Source organism: Bos javanicus, chromosome 24 (assembly GCF_032452875.1).
Source record: "Bos javanicus breed banteng chromosome 24, ARS-OSU_banteng_1.0, whole genome shotgun sequence".
Classification (NCBI taxonomy): domain Eukaryota; kingdom Metazoa; phylum Chordata; class Mammalia; order Artiodactyla; family Bovidae; genus Bos; species Bos javanicus.
Genome location: NC_083891.1, coordinates 12,546,299 through 12,564,041, shown reverse-complemented (window position 1 = coordinate 12,564,041; position 17,743 = coordinate 12,546,299). Strand labels below are relative to the sequence as shown.

The 17,743-nt window shown below is 39.7% G+C and overlaps 1 protein-coding gene across 1 annotated transcript; it reads left to right on the top strand.

The window, feature by feature from the left end:
* Positions 1 to 1,373: 1,373 nt before the first annotated feature.
* SERPINB10 (serpin family B member 10) lies at positions 1,374 to 16,184 on the top strand (the record flags this gene model as incomplete). Its single annotated transcript, XM_061399416.1, is given in 5 exon segments — positions 1,374 to 1,461; positions 9,404 to 9,546; positions 13,262 to 13,417; positions 15,361 to 15,445; positions 15,448 to 16,184. Coding segments are annotated over 5 exon segments (789 nt in total), but the record flags the coding sequence as incomplete, so codon positions are not given.
* Between the last annotated feature and the right edge of the window lie 1,559 nt (positions 16,185 to 17,743).

The following is a 17,743-nucleotide window of genomic DNA, read 5'->3' as shown; positions in this document are numbered from 1 at the left end:
TCTACTTCTCTATAAGCATTTCTTCTCTACTTCTGTATAAGCATTATCTCTGTTCATTAAGATTGGTTTCAGGGAGACTCGGTGAGTGAGAATAAATACAAGAGAGTCTTGATTTCTCTACTTCTCTATAAGCATTTCTTCTCTACTTCTCTGTAAGCATTATAAACTGTGGAAATTTTCAGGTTTAAATAGATTTTAAAAAATGGTGACTAGAACCCAAACTATAAACACTCTAAATAAAAAATAAGTATTTGTAAGTTTCCATTTTGTGCAAAGTCCTGAGCTGGGTGCTAGTTGATGCACAAAGAAGATTAAGAAAATTTTGCTCTCAGGGAACTTATCTTAGAGTTGAAAAGATATAAGTATATAAAAACAGAACTAGCAGTGTGATGAGTGCCAAGCAAGTGGTGAAATTTACGTTATGGGACTTTGGTGGCAGACATGCTCCTGTGAACCGCCAAGTTCAGAAAAAGCTTCCAGAGGAAAATATCTGCAGCAAAGTTGGGTTTCACCTTCTTGTAAAGGAGGATAAAGGCTCTCCAGGAACCAGGATATCACTCATCAAAGTGTGAACAAATAAACAAGGTTAAAAAGTATATAAACAGGGGGTAAAAGATAAGTGAGAAAAAGTACAAAGTCAAAAAGGTGTATAACTATTCCTCATTTACTGGTAAAGTCAGCAGGTATGTGTTGTATTAAAAAGAAGCACTTGGCTGATTCCATTACCATTTATATTCTGGCATTTTCAACAGGGAGCCACTAACTGACCAGGATCCAGGTGTTCTCTCAGGAGTATCAGCTGTAGAATTTGAGGGAGTTCTCTTAAACTCTCTAGACTCCAGTTTTCTAATATTAAAATAATATTGGAATTATGTTCATTCAGTTCTTATGAGAGTATGGATAAAAGATATACAGATTATTGTCGTTGGTGTTTAGACGCTAAATTGTATCCAACTCTTTGTGACCCATGGACTGTAGCCCACGAGACTCCTCTGTCCACAGGATTTCCCCGGCAAGAATTCTGGAATAGGTTGACATTTCCTTCTCCGGGGGATCTTCCTGCTCCAAGGATTGAACCCATGTGTCTTGCATTGGCAGGCCAATTGTTTACCATTGAGCCACTGGGGAAGGCCCATATAGATTTTACATTGGATAATACATTCTTTTGTCATTTCAATGAGTGTGATAAAAAAGATAATTGTGTAAGCCAAAAAATCCATGTACAAAAATAAAATAAATGGAAAGGATTATTAACACGATCTTTAACTGCCTTACTTTTCTTATATCTTCCCAATAGACTCTATAGCAAAATCTGTCAACCAATTTGCTCTGGAGTTTGGCAAAAAGCTAGCTGAATCTGCTGACGGTAAAAATATCTTCTTTTCTCCCTGGGGCATCTCAGCTTCCTTGGCCATGGTGTATTTAGGCACCAAAGGGACCACTGCAGCCCAAATGGCCTAGGTGAGTAAGAAAGATCAACTATCCTCTATGTCTTAAAATGAAATGTTTCTTTTTTTTTGCTTTCACTTTCATTCCTCTCCTGAAACCCAAATAATCCACATTTTACAATCATGTCTTCCAAAATAAAAGACACACAAATTTTCCAGACCTTAAAAAATAAGTCTGAGAGAGTGAATCAACTGACAGCTGTTTCTAGGAAAACCATTTAAGAATGCCTGTTCTCTGGCAAAATCGGTTGTAGGGATGAGGTTATCAAGTTTGGTTCAATGTTTAAAAAAAATTGTTTTGATTATTAAAATATTTCAAGAAAGTCATGGCTCATATTTGGATAGCGTTAGTCATCATCTTTCTAATCTTAGAAGGATTTTCTTAAAAACACAAATAGAGGACTTCTTTGGTGGTCCAGTGGTTAAGAATCTGCCTTTCCATGTAGGGGACACAGTTTCTCAGGGAAGATCCCACAGGCTGCAGGGCAACTACTGTAGCCTGTGAGTCGAGAGTCTAGACTCCAAAATAAGGGAAACCCCACTTAGAGAGTAGCACCCAGTCACCTCAACTACAGAAAGCCTGAATGCCCGTGCAAAGCAGCAAAGCACCAGTGCAACCAACAATAAATAAATAAAATAATAAATGATTTTAAACGACACAAATAGAAAAATCAAGTGAATTTTGTTCCTCATGCTTTGTTTGGTTGTTACTTTGTTCAGTCCCTGCTTGTCTGGACAAATCTAATGAATCCATGAAGAGAATTAAAATAGCAGAACAGTATTATTGTATAAGCAGTTATTAATTTGATGTAAGCATTCTCAAATCACAGCGTGTGTGTGGGCATAGCCTTATATATCAAAGCAAAAGTAAAAGCCACTCATTAGTGTCTTGACTTTTTGTGACCCCCAGGGACTGCAGCCTGCCAGGCTCCTCTGTCCATGGAATTCTCCAGACAAGAATACTGGAGTGGGTTGCCATGCCCTCCTCCAGGGGATCTTCCCAACCCAGGGGTCAAACCCATGTCTTCTGCATTGCAGGCGGATTCTTTACCATCTGAACCATCAAAGAAGACCTTATATAGCAAAACATATAATCTAATAGCCATATATATATGTATCTATGCATGTGTAAACATAAATGTGTGTGTTTTAAATAAAAATAGAAGCAAATAAATTCAGCTCTATATCATACAGCAATATAAAGACCAAGTGACAGAACTGCCACCCAAGAGGGTGGCCTCCATGACAAATGTAGAAATGAGACAGATAATAATCTTGAATGAGAGAGGCAGGGTACATATTCTGTCAGTTTGGACTGAGAATATCTCCTTAGTCTTGTAATTTACAAGATACGTCATGGCTTAAAAAGAGTAATAACAGAATTTTGGTTCACAGAAATATCCTAGTTCACAGCTAGTTAATAATAGGCTAATTATGAAAAGGTTTCACTATGAATGTGATAGATTTAATCTTAGATAAATTCCAATTTGGGTCCATTTCTATAAATGTATTGCTGGATGTTGCTTACTCTTGTTTTATTTCAATGCTACTTAAATATTAACAGCTTCAGTTTGAAATTAATGAATTCTCTCAGTAAAGTTCAGTTCAGTTGCTCAGTCGTGTCTGACTCTTTGCAACCCCATGAATTGCAGCACACCAGGCATCCCTGTCCATCACCAACTCCTGGAGTTCACTCAGACTCATGTCCATCGAGTCAGTGCTGCCATCCAGCCATCTCATCCTCTGTCGTCCCCTTCTACTCCTGCCCCCAATCCCTCCCAGTGTCAGGGTCTTTTACAATGAGTCAACTCATTTGGCATGAGGTGGCCAAAGTATTGGAGTTTCAGCCTCAGTATCAGTCCTTCCAATAAACACCCAGGACTGGTCTCCTTTAGGATGGACTGTTTGGATGTCCTTGCAGTCCAAGGGACTCTCAAGAGTCTTCTCCAGCACCACAGTTCAAAAGCATCAATTCTTTGGCACTCAGCATTCTTTATAGTCCAACTCTCACATCCATACATGACCAATGGAAAAACCATAGCCTTGACTAGGCGGACCTTTGTTGGCAAATTAATATCTCTACTTTTGAATATGCTATCTAGGTTGGTCATAACTTTCCTTCCAAGGAGTAAGCGTCTTTTAATTTCATGGCTACAGTCACCATCTGCAGTGATTTTGGAGCCCCCAAAAATAAAGTCTGACACTGTTTTCACTGTTTCTCCATCTATTTGCCATGAAGTGATGGGACCAGATGCCATGATCTTCGTTTTCTGAATGTTGAGCTTTAAGCCAACTTTTTCACTCTCCTCTTTCACTTTCATCAAGAGGCTTTTTAGTTCCTTTTCACTTTCTGCCATAAGGGTGGTGTCATCTGCATATCTGAGGTTATTGATATTTCTTCCGTCAATCTTGATTCCAGCTTGTGCTTCTTCCAGTCCAGCGTTTCTCATGATGTACTCTGCATAGAAGTTAAATAAGCAGGGTGACAGTATACAGCCTTGATGTACTCCTTTTCCTATTTGGAACCAGTTTGTTTTTCCCTGTCCAGTTATAACTGTTGCTTCCTGACCTGAATATAGGTTTCTCAGGAGACAGGTCAGGTGGTCTGGTATTCCCATCTCTTTCAGAATTGTCCACAGTTTATTGTGATTCACACAGTCAACGGCTTTGCCATAGTCCATAAAGCAGAAGTAGATGTTTTTCTGGAACTCTCTTGCTTTTTTGATGATCCAGTGGATGTTGGCAATTTGATCTCTGGTTCCTCTGCCTTTTCTAAAGCCAGCTTGAACATGTGTAAGTTCATGGCTCATGTATTGCTGAAGCCTGGCTTGGAGAATTTTGAGCATTACTTTACTAGCGTGTGAGATGAGTGCAATTGTGCTGTAGTTTGAGCATTCTTTGGCATTGCCTTTTTTTGGGATTGGAATGAAAACTGACCTTTTCCAGTCCTGTGGCCACTGCCGAGTTTTTCATATTTGCTGGCATATTGAATGCAGCACTTTCACAGCATCATCTTTCAGGATCTGAAATAGCTCAATTGGAATTCCATCACCTCCACTAGCTTTGTTCATAGTGATGCTTTCTAAGGCCCACTTGAGTTCACATTCCAGGATGTCTGGCTCTAGGTCAGTGATCACACCATTGTGGTTATCTGGGTCATGAAGATCTTTTTCATATAGTTCCTCTGTATATTCTTGCCACCTCTTAATATCTTCTGCTTCTTTTAGGTCCATACCATTTCTGTCCTTTATCGAGCCCATCTTTGCATGAAATGTTCCCTTGGTATCTCTAATTTTCTTGAAGAGATCTCTAGTCTTCCCATTCTGTTGTTTTCCTCTACTTCTTTGCATTGATCACTGAGGAAGGCTTTCTCATCTCTCCTTGCTATTCTTTGGAATTCTGCATTCAGATGCTTATATCTTTCCTTTTCTCCTTTGCTTTTCGCTTCTCTTCTTCTCACAGCTATTTGTAAGGCCTCCCCAGACAGCCGTTTTGCTTTTTTGCATTTCTTTTCCATGGGGATGGTTTTGATCCCTCTCTCCTGTACAATGTCACGAACCTCCATTCATAGTTCATCAGGTACTCTATCAGATCTAGTCCCTTAAATCTATTTCTCACTTCCACTGTATAATCATAAGGGGTTTGATTTAGGTCATACCTGAATGGTCTAGTGGTTTTCCCTACTTTCTTCAGTTTAAGTCTGAATTTGGCAATAAGGAGTTCATGATCTGAGCCACAGTCAGCTCCCGGTCTTGTTTTTGCTGACTGTATAGAGCTTCTCCATCTTTGGCTGCAAGGAATATAATCAATCTGATTTCAGTATTGACCATCTGGTTACGTCCATGTGTAACATCTTCTCTTGTGTTGTTGGAAGAGGGTGTTTGCTATGACCAGTGCGTTCTCTTGGCAAAACTCTATTAGCCTTTGTCCTTCTTCATTCTGTATTCCAAGGCCAAATTTGCCTGTTACTCCAGGTGTTTCTTAACTTCCTACTTTTCCATTTCAGTCCCCTATAATGAAAAAGATATCTTTTAAGGGTGTTAGTTCTAGAAGGTCTTGTAGGTCTTCATAGACCTATTCAACTTCAGCTTCTTCAGCATTACTGGTTGGGGCATAGACTTGGATTACTGTGATATTGAATGGTTTGCCTTGGAAACAAAGAGAGATCATTCTGTCATTTCTGAGATTGCATCCAAGTACTGCATCTCAGACTCTTTTGTTGACTATGATGGCTACTCCATTTCTTCTAAAGGATTCTTGCCCACAGTCGTAGATATGATGGTCATCTGAGTTAAATTCATCCATTCCAGTCCATTTTAGCTCCCTGATTCCTAAAATGTCAACGTTCACTCTTGTACTCAGGTCAAACCCCTGTTTGACCACTTCCAATTTGCCCTGATTCATGGACCTAACATTCCAGGTTCCTATGCAGTATTGCTCTTTACAACATCGGACCTTGCTTCCATCACCAGTCACATCTGCAACTGGGTGTTGTTTTTGCTTTGGCTCCATTTCTTCATTCTTTCTGGAGTTACTTCTCCCCTGATCTCCAGTAGCATATTGGGCACCTACCAACATGGGGAATTCATCTTTCAATGTGATATTGTTTTGCCTTTTTATACTGTTCAAGGGGTTCTCAAGGCAAGAATACTGAAGTGATTTGCCATTCCCTTCTCCAGTGGACCACATTTTGTCAGAATTCTCCATCATGACCCATATGTTTTGGGTGGCCCTACACAGAATGGCTAATAGTTTCATTGAGTTAGACAAGGCTTGGATGTGTGGTATCTCCTCTTGGCTGCTCGCTGCTCCAGCACTGCACTGCTGCTGCTTGCACATCAATTCCACTAATATCCCAAGCTTGGGAACATGATACACTTTATGCTCTGGTGACAATTTTGCCTTAGCTTGCCTGGGGATTTCCTGACTTTAGTATCTGAAAGTCTCAGTCCCGGACAAACCAAGATAGTCAATTGCTTGGACTTGTAACAAAAGATGAATCCTAACTTCCTAAACTGACATAGAAGCTCAGCGTTACCTCAGAGATCTTTCCTGTCTCTCTACTTCAACTCTTGTCATTCTCTGACTCAAAATTAATGCTCAGGAATTCTAAGTGGCACAGAATCCTGGAAGATTCCTGTGCTACCTCACGACCCCATACACCTGCTCCTGTGTCCCCGCAGTCTGAAACTGTCCCATCTTCTGCCACTCCTAGCCCCTTCATGGCCACTGGATAACAACTCAGGGCCTCCCTCAGGGATAAGAGCCTTTCTACTTGCTCTCAAAACCCCTTTGGGAACCTTTATCTTGACACCATGTTGCTCCTAAAGTTAACAATTGTTCAGTTGTTCATTGAAGTCCCTACCTCTCCCACTAGATTCAAAGACTCAAGTGCAATATTACTACCTTTTTTGAGTTTCTGCTTTGAATCACTAACACATAACAGCCTCGCTTATGGTAGTTGCTCCAAACATTAATGTTTATTGAAGTGAATTGAGGAAGCTGGCAGCCCTAAATTCTCAGTTCTTTTTTTCATTGAACTAGTGACTCATCAGCCATGCTGAGGCAGGAGTGACTGTTTTCCCTAACTTATGCCTATTTGGATTTATCCAAATGTGAGCCTGGTTTGAGAATTATAGATTAGCCTGTATTTACAGAAAGAAACTATTTGCATTGTTCCAGTTCATATGAGAAACAAACGTGATTGTACAGGCAAAAGCACATTGAAATACACAACACAGACTCAGCATAGTAGCTGTGCTAAGTCACTTCAGTCATGTCCAACTCTTTGCGACCCTATTGACTACAGCTCACCAGGCTCCTTGGTCCATGGGCTCCTCCAGGCAAGAATACTGGAGTGGGTTGCCATGCCCTCCTCCAGGGGAATCTTCCTGATACAGAGATCGAATCCATGTCTCTTATTTCTACCTGCATTGACAAGCAGGTTCTTTCCACTAGAAATGGAAGCAATTATAGTGCCAGAGCTGAACTAAATCTCAGCTCTCAAATTCCTGCCCTCTGCCTTCGTGGTTCTCTGGAAGACAGGAGGGGGCCTTACAGACAGGAAGGCAGGGAACGACCCATGTGCTATCTTTCACCCCAGCAAAGTCTTTCAGAGCTGAATAGAGAGAAACTGTCATGCTCATAAGATTGGTTTGTGTAAGTGTCTTGCCATCTTCCCCATATAGGCTGATGCGCTCAAGGAGCATGACAGAATCCATTTCACCAGATCACAGAGCTGTCCAGATCTCCCTATGATGACAGAAATGTGCCATAAATCCGAGGGCTGCCATAGCAGATGACCACAAACTGTGTGGTTTAAACCAATGGAAATATAGCCTCTGATAGTTCTGGTGCTTTCCTAGTGGCTCAGTGGTAAAGAATCTGCCTACCAATGCAGGGGATGCAGGAGATGCAGGTTTCATCCCTGGGTTGGGACGATCCCTTGAAGAAGGAATGACAACCCACTCCGGTATTCTTGCCTGGGAAATTGCATGGACACAGGAGCCTGGCGGGCTACAGTCCATGGGGTCGCAAAGAGTCAGACATGACTTAGTGTGAAACAATGCAACAACACAATTCTGGAGGCTGCACTTCTGAAATTAAGGTGTTAACATGGCTCTGTTGCTGTTCAGTCGCTAAGTTGTGTCTGACTCTTCACAACCTCATGAACTGTGGCACGCCAGGCTTCTACTCCTTTGGAAAGTTTTAGGAAAGAAGCCATTCCATGCCTCTCTTCTAGTCGCTCATGGTTGCTGGCAAACCTTGGCTTATAGAAGCATCTCTCTGATCTTTACCTCTGTTGATACATGGCTTTCTTCTTTTGCTTTCCTTTGTCTCTGTGTTTTAACAGTCCATGTGTCTGTTCTGAATTTCCCTTCTTTTATAAGAACGCAGTCATTGAATTATAGCCCCAACCTAATCCAGTATGACTTCATTTTAACTTGATTCTACCTGCAAAGACCCTATTTTGAAATAAGACCACATTTACAGGGACTGGGGGTTAAGAATGAATGTATCTTTTGGGGAGGACAAAATTCAGCCCACAAGAGTAATATTCTCTCCCAAATGCATAACCTAAGTATTATCTTGAGGCAGCATCAGACAAATCTGAACCAAGAATTACGCATTCTACAATTTTGTTTTTCAAAAGTATCAAGGTCATGAAAGACAAAGAATGAATGAGGAACTGCCTCAGATTAAAGAAGACTAAGAGGAAATGAAAGCTAAATGCAACCGGAGTCCTTGGATTGATTTCTGGTCTAGAAAAAAGGACACTATTGCCTTTCATTGGAGAAGGCAATGGCACCCCACTCCAGTACTTTTGCCTGGAAAATCCCATGGATGGAGGAGCCTGGTAGGCTGCAGTCTATGAGGTCGCTAAGAGTCGGACACGACTGAGCGACTTCTCTTTCATTTTTCACTTCCATGCATTGGAAAAGGAAATGGCAACCCACTCCAGTGTTCTTCCTGGAGAATCCCAGGGACAGGGGAGCCTGGTAGGAGGCCGTCTATGGGGTTGCACAGAGTCAGACACGACTGAAGCGACTTAGCAGCATTGAAACAACAGATGAAATTTAAACAGGGGATGCCCCTGGCAGTCTAGTGGGGCTGGGCTCTTGCCTTCCAAAACATGAGGTATGGGTTTGATCCCTGGTTGGGGAGCTAAGATCTCACATGACTTGTGGCCAAAAAAACAAAACATAAGACAGAAGCGGTATTGTAACAAATTCAGTAAGAACTTTAAAAATGGTCTACAAAAAAAAAAAAAAAAAAAAATTAGAAGAAATCTAAATAGATCTGTTGATATTAAAAGTATTCTATCAATACTGACTTCCTAGTTTGAATTCCTGTATGTTCCATTTAATAGTATTTCATAATCATCAGTTTTATAAGTGTGGCATTTCACCACGATGTAACTGTATCATTTGGAATCTGTCCCTTTGCTCCTGTAGGAAAAATCCTGAATCTCCTACCTGATGATGCTGTGGATCCTACAACCAGAATGGTTCTGGTGAATGCCCTTTACTTTAAAGGAGTCTGGGAACATCAATTCTTATTCCAAAATGCCACAGAAAAGTCTTTCAAAATAAACAAGGTAGGAGCCTGTTAGTAACCAGTATGCATTTTATAAGATATTGCAAATGAAATTCTATTTTAAATTCATTCTATCTGAATATATGTTCCTGTAAACTATGGCTCTTTACTCGGGGAGGGACGACTGACCTAAAAGCCCCAGTTTCATCCCATGTCCCCAGTAATCTGGACATTACCCTTTCATTATTTTATTCTCTGAAGATAGACCACGCACATATTTTATCACTCACTCCTTGCTGCGACTGTGGTAGTAGTGTAGGTGAGGCATTTACTGCATTCATTTCCCAGCTTAGAAATGCAGTGTGGCTAAGTGACTAGATTCATGTCAATTTTATTTATTTTGGTTGCATTACAGTTTCCCAAGTCAATAGAGGAAACAACCTTTAAATGTCCAGTGTTTGTGTGTGTGCATGTGTTAATCGCTGTTTGTGACCCTACAAAGACTTTGTGACTGTAGCCCGCCAGGCTCCCCTTTCTATGGGATTTTCCAAGCAAGAATACTGGAGTGGGTAGCCATTTCCTCCTCCAGGGGATCTTCCCGACCCAAGGATCGAACCTGGGTCTCCTGCAGTGGCAGGCGGATGCTCTACCGATGAGCCAGTGGCGAAGCCCCAAGTGACTAGAGCTGTGCTTCAGTGAGAAGGCTGCCAGAACCAAGATTCCACGCTCTTCACTTACTAGTTCTGTTCTTGTTCTACTAAACTAGCACTGCTACTGCTGCTAAGTCACTTCAGTCGTGTCCGACTCTGTGTGACCCCATAGACGGCAGCCCACCAGGCTCCCCCGTCCCTGGGATCCTCCAGGCAAGAACACTGGAGTGGGTTGCCATTTCCTCCTCCAATGCATGAAAGTGAAAAGTGAAAGTGAAGTCACTCAGTCGTGTCCGACTCCTAGCGACCCCATGGACTGCAGCCTACCAGGCTCCTCCGTCCATGGGATTTTCCAGGCAGAAGTACTGCACTATCTTATACCAAACTCTTACTTTTCCAGAAGAAAAATAAATAGAAAACATTGTAAAAGCTCATCTCTTTCTTTAAGGTTTCCCTCTGGGCTGGCACACAGAACACTTGTTTTTCTAGTAGGAATTTACTTCAGTAACAAGGGAGGTTAACGGAAGGTCACAGACACACCCAAGGGCTGGGTCTTGGGACTTGAGTGGAAACAAGTATTCAAACATTGTCAGGATTCATTCTCTATCAGTACCTTGGCCACCTGATGCGAAGAGCTGACTCATTTGAAAAGACTCTGATGCTGGGAAAGATTGAGGGCAGGAGGAGAAGGGGACAACAGAGGATGAGATGGTTGGATGGCATCACCGACTCAGTGGACATGGGTTTGAGTAAACTCTGGGAGTTGGTGATGGACAGGGAGGCCTGGCGTGCTGTGGTCCATGGGGATGCAAAGAGTTGGACACAACTGAGCGGCTGAACTGAACTGAAGTGATTCTCTATCTTTTCAACTCTGTTTCTCCCATCCTTTTTCTCTCAATCTGAAGTCTAACCTCCATTCTAGAGATCAGTTTGATAGGTCACATTCCAAATTCCTAGGTAAGGAACTGACTGGCCAAAGTTTGTGCAAACATTTTAGCCCTGGGTGGATGATCTCACTTAAACAGTGCTGCTGAGGACATATTATTCTAACCATATGGTTGTGTGCAATAGGCAGTTTTCAGATAATCAGTGGTGTAAGGATAGAGAAGGGACTGAATTTATAATCCAACAGGCTAACTAGAAATAAGCTGGATAGTTACTTGGCTTAATAAAATCACTAGGAATTTTCAGCTGCAGGTGATAGGAAAGCATTCCAAACTAGCTCCAGTGACATGAGAATTATTTTAGTGTTAGCTCAAGAGCTTCCTTGATGGCACAGTGGTAAAGAACCCACCTGCCAATGTGGGAGGTGTGGGTTCGATACCCTGGTCGAGAAGATCCCCTGGAGAAGAAAATGGCAACCCACTTCAGTATTCTTGCCTGGAAAATCCCATGGACAGAAGACATTGGCGGGCTACAGTTCATGGTTTCGCAAAAGAGTTGGACATGAATAAGAGACTAAACAACATCAAAGCAACCAAGAGGAACCAGGAGTGGGACCTCTAGAGTCTCAAACATAATCTGTTCTCTCTGCCTCTACCCTTGACCCATTATTATTGCTCTCATTCTCTAATATTAAAGATGGAATTTATCCATATAACAAGGGAATATGACTGCCCTGTATTCTAGCTTCACAACTCTGCTATTAATACAGAGAGTCTTGGCTGCTAGCTCTAACAGAATGCTCCCAAAGAAGACTCTGGTTGGTCCCACTCATACGCTTATCCTTGAGACAATCATTTCATCACAAGCATCCTGAACGAACAGCCCTGGTCACATGGCCACTACCTTAGCAGAAAGGTAGGACTTTGTGATTGACATTTAGCTCCACATAGAGTGGATAAATAACAAGTCTACAATGTCTGAACTGTAGGGTTTTACTTTCGTTTACCATTGGCTTTACTAACATTTCATAATGTCATGTATCCACCATTACAGTATCAAACAAAATAATTTCATTGTCCTAAAAATGCCCTGTACTCAACACATTCATCCCTCCCTCTAAGTCTCTGGCAACTGCTGATCTTTGTACTGTCTCTATAGTTTTGCCTTTTTCAGAATGCCATCTAATTGGAATCTCAAAGTATGCAGTCTTCTTGGACCACCTTCTTCCACTTAGCAATACGTACTTAAACTTCCTCCATGCCTTTTTGTGGCTTGATAGGTCATTTCACTTTATTGCTGAATAATCTCCCATTGTATGGATGTAAGAGTTTGTTTATCCATTCATCTTTCTGAAGGGCATTTTGGTTCTTTCCAGCTTTCGGTAGTTACACTAAAGCTGCTATAAGCATTTGTGTGCAAAATTTTGTGTGAACATGTTAACTCATTTTGGTGACCACCCAAGCGCACAGTTGCTGGATCACGTGGTAAGGTCGTGTTTAGCCTTGTAAGAAATCACTGCACTGCCATCTGGTGCGACTTCCACTTTACATTCTCACTGGCAGAGAATGTCAGTTCCACCTTCACTAGAGGTTTGTGTCATCCGGGTTTTGAATTTTTAGCCATTCTATTAGCTGTGGAGTGGTATCTTCTCTTTTAATTTGCAATTCCCTCAGCACATAGGATTGAACATCTTTTCTTACGCTGTAGGTCTTCCTTTGGTGAGGTATCAGTTCAGATCTTTTGCCTATTTTTTAAGTAGGGTTCATTGCTTTACCACTGTTGAGTTTTAAGAATTCTTCACAAATTTCGGATAACGGTACTTTATCAAACATGTGTTTTGCAATTCTTAGCTCCTAGTTTATTGCTTGTGTTTTCATTCTCTTAAGTGAATTTCAGTTTTATGATATTAAAAGACTGTCTCAAATGTTTGAATCTGAAATGCAACTTAGTTTCTGAATCATTGGCATTTGCATAGTTTGCATAAAATTACATACTCTTAAGTGTTTGGTAGAATCCAGCTTGCTGTGATTCACAGAGGATGGCATAATACTGCCAGAGAAAGAAACTCCCACGTCATTTATTGATGATGTTATCCAGTAGAACACATATTTCCAGAAAGCAAGGTTTGGATAATTTTATTCAGCTTTTGGCAGAGGATCACCATCTTTGACTCAATGTTGCTAAAGAATTAAGAATTTGGTGAGAGACCTCCCCAGTGATTTTGCTGCATACATTCTACAGATTACAAGCAAACCAGTGCAAATGATGTCCATGAAAGAAAAACTTTGAGTATTTTACATAGAAAACCCACAAGCCATAGGCCTTCAACTCTACTATGAGAGCCGTGACCTCAGTCTGCTCATACTACTGCCAGAAAACACTGGTGGACTGGATCAGGTAAAGGGATCAGTCTGTTCATATCTCTCTCTTGTCCTCTCCCCTTTGGTAACATTTGTTTTTTCTCTGTGAGTCAGTGTCTATTTTGCAAACACAAAGTCGCTTTAGTCATGTTTGACTCTGTGTCATGGACCCATCAAGCTCCTCTGCCCATGGGATTCTCCAAGCAAGAATACTGGGATGGGTAGCCATTTCCTTCTCCAGAGGACCTTCCCGACCCAGGGATCAAACCTGTGTCTTTTATGTCTCCTGCATTCGCAGGCAGGTTCTTTACCACTAGCACCACCTGGGAACATTTATTTACATGGAAAAATAACTTTTTAAAAAAGACATCAGTTTAACATGAAGATGGTTCTAGTGTTTATCCCTCCTGGGAAAAACATAAAGACACAATCTCCCAGTTCTTTAATTGCTGTACAGGAAGGCAAACAACATACCTTCAGCCCTAGATACTGTATTTTCACATTATCATTTAAGCTTTACAAAATTTTGTAAGGTTGATGTTACTATTCCTCAGGAAGGTTAAGTAGTCTACAGAAACCTTTAGCATCAAGTAGTTACACAAACAACAGTTAGAGATATTTATCATGAGTAACAAAGCTGTGTAGATTGATCATAACAATCTTTCAGGTAGTATAGGTCTTTTTCCTCCTTCTGGTAGAACCTAGTTCATTAACTTTATGTTTAAGTGAGCTTTAGACATACATTTAAAAACATTAAACAGAGTCTAAAATATTGTTTAAAGAACACTTTTTTTTTTTTATCAAGTAAACATTCTTCAGAAGATATAGTCTCTATCAGTACATCTTCAAGTTATTATTCAAGTTATTCATCAATTAAATATCTCTTAAGCCTGATTTTGCTCAGACCACGTTTCTGAGCAATTCACATGCAATAAGTGGTCTGTGTGTCTTTGCCCTGTGATAATTCTCATGTGTGCCAGATTGTTTATATTTCTGCTTCCACTGCCCTACTAGTGTTTAGAAAGATTTCTAGATAGTGTCATAAAATTTGTGAAACTGGAGAGGATGGTAAAAATAAGACCAAGTGTGAATATTAAACTATTAGAGTTACATCATTATAAGATAAGCCTTTTTTTAGAAAATGCAAGTTCCTGACCTGAAAACATTGTCACTTAATGCACATCATTTACATATGTGTCTTTGATAGCAATATTTGGATCAAGAAAACTTTGAAGTAGCAAAAGCATGTGCTTTAAACAAACATGTTATTTGAAAAATCAAACATTGCTTTGTAGCCTCTCTATGTACACATATGTGTATATACATATATATTTATTGTTTCAAAATTTTAAATATCAAGAGAAAAAGCAGCTTCAAAATCACTATTTAAAAAGTTATTACTCTTAAGATAGAAGGATTTTCCTTTCTTTTTTTCTGTGATTTATAGCTACTAGTTTCATACTGGTGTGATTTTAGACATTTTATTTTATTTCAGATTTTGTTTTTGAAGGATTGTGTACTGTGTTAATAAAACTAATTTAATAAATTAGCTATTAAGTTAGTTTATTAATTAATAAACTAGTTTTAAACTAGTTAAAAACTAATAAAAATAATTTTTTTTTGTTCCCTGGCATACAACATGTCCTAGAGTATATGCTTTTGTATCAATGACATCTAAATGTATATTTATATTAATATATTTGTGTATGTAGTTGCTGTCTTGCAAATTATCACAGAAGCATTTTCATTTCAAGGTCTAATCTACTAAGCCTATATCCTGAGAACTATTAATCTGCAAAATAATATGTCAACAGTGTGAAGGATCTCATTATAAACAAAAAACTTCCAAATGTGTGTGTTTTATTATCTTTGGTAATAGGAATGATTATAATTCATCTATGTAATATCTAGAGGTCTCACTCAACCTCTATTTCTTAACTGGAAATTACTGACTTTTTCTTCATCGGCTCCAAATTGCAGCTGGAAACAGTGATCACCTACGAGAAGCTGAGTGAGTAGACTAGCACAAACATGATGGAGTTGGGCAACCTGCAGTTAAATCTTCCAAGTTCAAGCTGGAAGAGACTTATGATATCAAGTCAACTTTGAGAAGTATGGGGATGAGCAATGCCTTTAACCAGAGCAAAGCTGATTTCTCAGGAATGTCCTTAGAGAAAAACCTATTTCTGTCCAATGTTTTCCATAAGTCTTTTGTGGAAGTAAATGAACAAGGTGCAGAGGCTGCAGCTGGTACTGGGAGTGAAGTGAGTGTAAGAATTAAACTCCCCTCCATCAAATTCAATGCAGACCACCCATTCCTCTTCTTCATCAGGCACAACAAAACCAACAGCATTCTATTTTATGGGAGATTCTGCTCCCCCTAAACCCTGCATCTCTCTCATCAAACAAGAGCATCTTAGTGTGAAAAATACACATATGATCAAAAACACAATTCTAATAAAACCGGTTTGTAGCCTGACTCTTTCTTATGCATAAATATTAGCAAAATTATCTTGAAATAATATATTCTAGTGATCCTATGAGGCCTATATAGCTAGAGAGAATGGAAAATTTAATTTTTTTAACATTTTATTTTAATGTGACTTTTATTTACATTTCAGAAATTCGGTTATTCAATCAAATGCCTTCCAATGCTTGACCTACCTGGTCACTGTATTTCCATTGTCATTTATATTTCACATGCATCATTTTGTGAAGAAAAATCTCTATAAAGGTGATATAATGATATCACTGATATTAATATGTGAATTTAAAAGCATTCCAAAATAAAAATTTTATTAGAATTATTATGGGTAAAAGTTGTCACATTAACACCTTTGCTTTAAAAATCTTATAAACTAGAAGAGTAAATTTCTAATTTATATAAATGCGTATTGTCAGGTATAAGAAGATATTCTTAGTAAAATTTTATCTCCACAAAATTGCCTTTGTTTTTCCAACTCCTACTAAAAATGCTGCTACACAATGGCTTATTGGTCGTCTCATCAGCTCTTATTCTAATTTTAGAGACTAAGTGTATCATTCTAGGTTGCTTTTTTTCATTTTAATGTACTGAGTGAAAGATATAATCTACCATGGATCTGACATGAACAGTGTATAAAATAGTACAAGAAAACGTGTTTTCTGTGTAAAATCTTGGTTTGGTATCATAGAATTAAAAAAAAAAGAGATCCTATACTTTGGGCTTCCCTACTGGCTCAGATGATAAAGAATCTGCCTGCAATAGAGGAGACCCGGGTTCTTTGCTTTAGCTCCAAAGAAGGGAAACTGTAGTATATATGACGTTTTATCATATCATCATGTAACGTTTTGCCTCTACCCATAGCACCTCACATTAAGTAACAACAAAAGAAATCCCTGTGTCTGTGTTCTGTCGCATTAAAAGTCCTCACGTATCATGTGGACTCAAAAGAAAAGTAGGTTAACAAGTGAACAGGGAGCCTAGAAACCAAGCCAAGATAAAGGAAGACCAGAGTGACTCTGTCAGAAGCTGACAGTCTAAGAACATTCAACACAATATTTTCCAAACAAACAAGAGGAAAAAGGATGATAGTAGAAACTGCAGGTTAGGAAGATGCATTCAGGCAGTCATTCATTTAAAAAATGGTTACTAGACATCTGTGCTGTATTAGTTGATATTTGGGGCATAAGACTCTGCTTCTGAACACAGACGGACCCTGGTCCCCTGTCTCCTGGAGTCATGAAGCTTACAAACTCAAGGGGGAAATAGACTCAAAGTAGATGCTAGTACAAAAAATGATTGCAAAATAAACTGCAGTCATCCTGGACACACATGTATGTGTGTGCACTCATCAGGCTTTTTCAATAATGAGGCTTAAAGTATTCCCTGGTATTTGTTTTTCTCCTTTAGCGCAAATGTATATAGCCTGTCTTTTTAGAAGTATCACAGACTTTAGAACAATAGATAATAATTATGGTCTGTTAATCTCCCTTTTTCCCCCAGGGAAAACAAAACTATTAATGGAAAAAGCAGTACAGTAATTAAAGAGTATATGGGCTTCCCTGGTGGCTCTGGTGGTAAAGAATCTGCCAGCCAATGCAGGAGATGCAAATTCATTCCTGGAGAAGAAAATGGCAATCCACTCCAGTATTCTTGCCTGGAAAATCCCTTGGACAGAGGGACCTGGGGGGATAAAGTCCATGGGGTCACAAAGAGTCGGACAGGACTGAGAGACTAAACAACATGTTCAATAATATAGACATTTGTGTAGTGGCTAAAAATGTAACTAGACAGACTGGAATCTGGATTTTTAAAGTTCTCTTCCATAGGCTTACTAAACAAGGCGTATTAAACAAGCTGGGCATGTGTGCTAAGTCACTT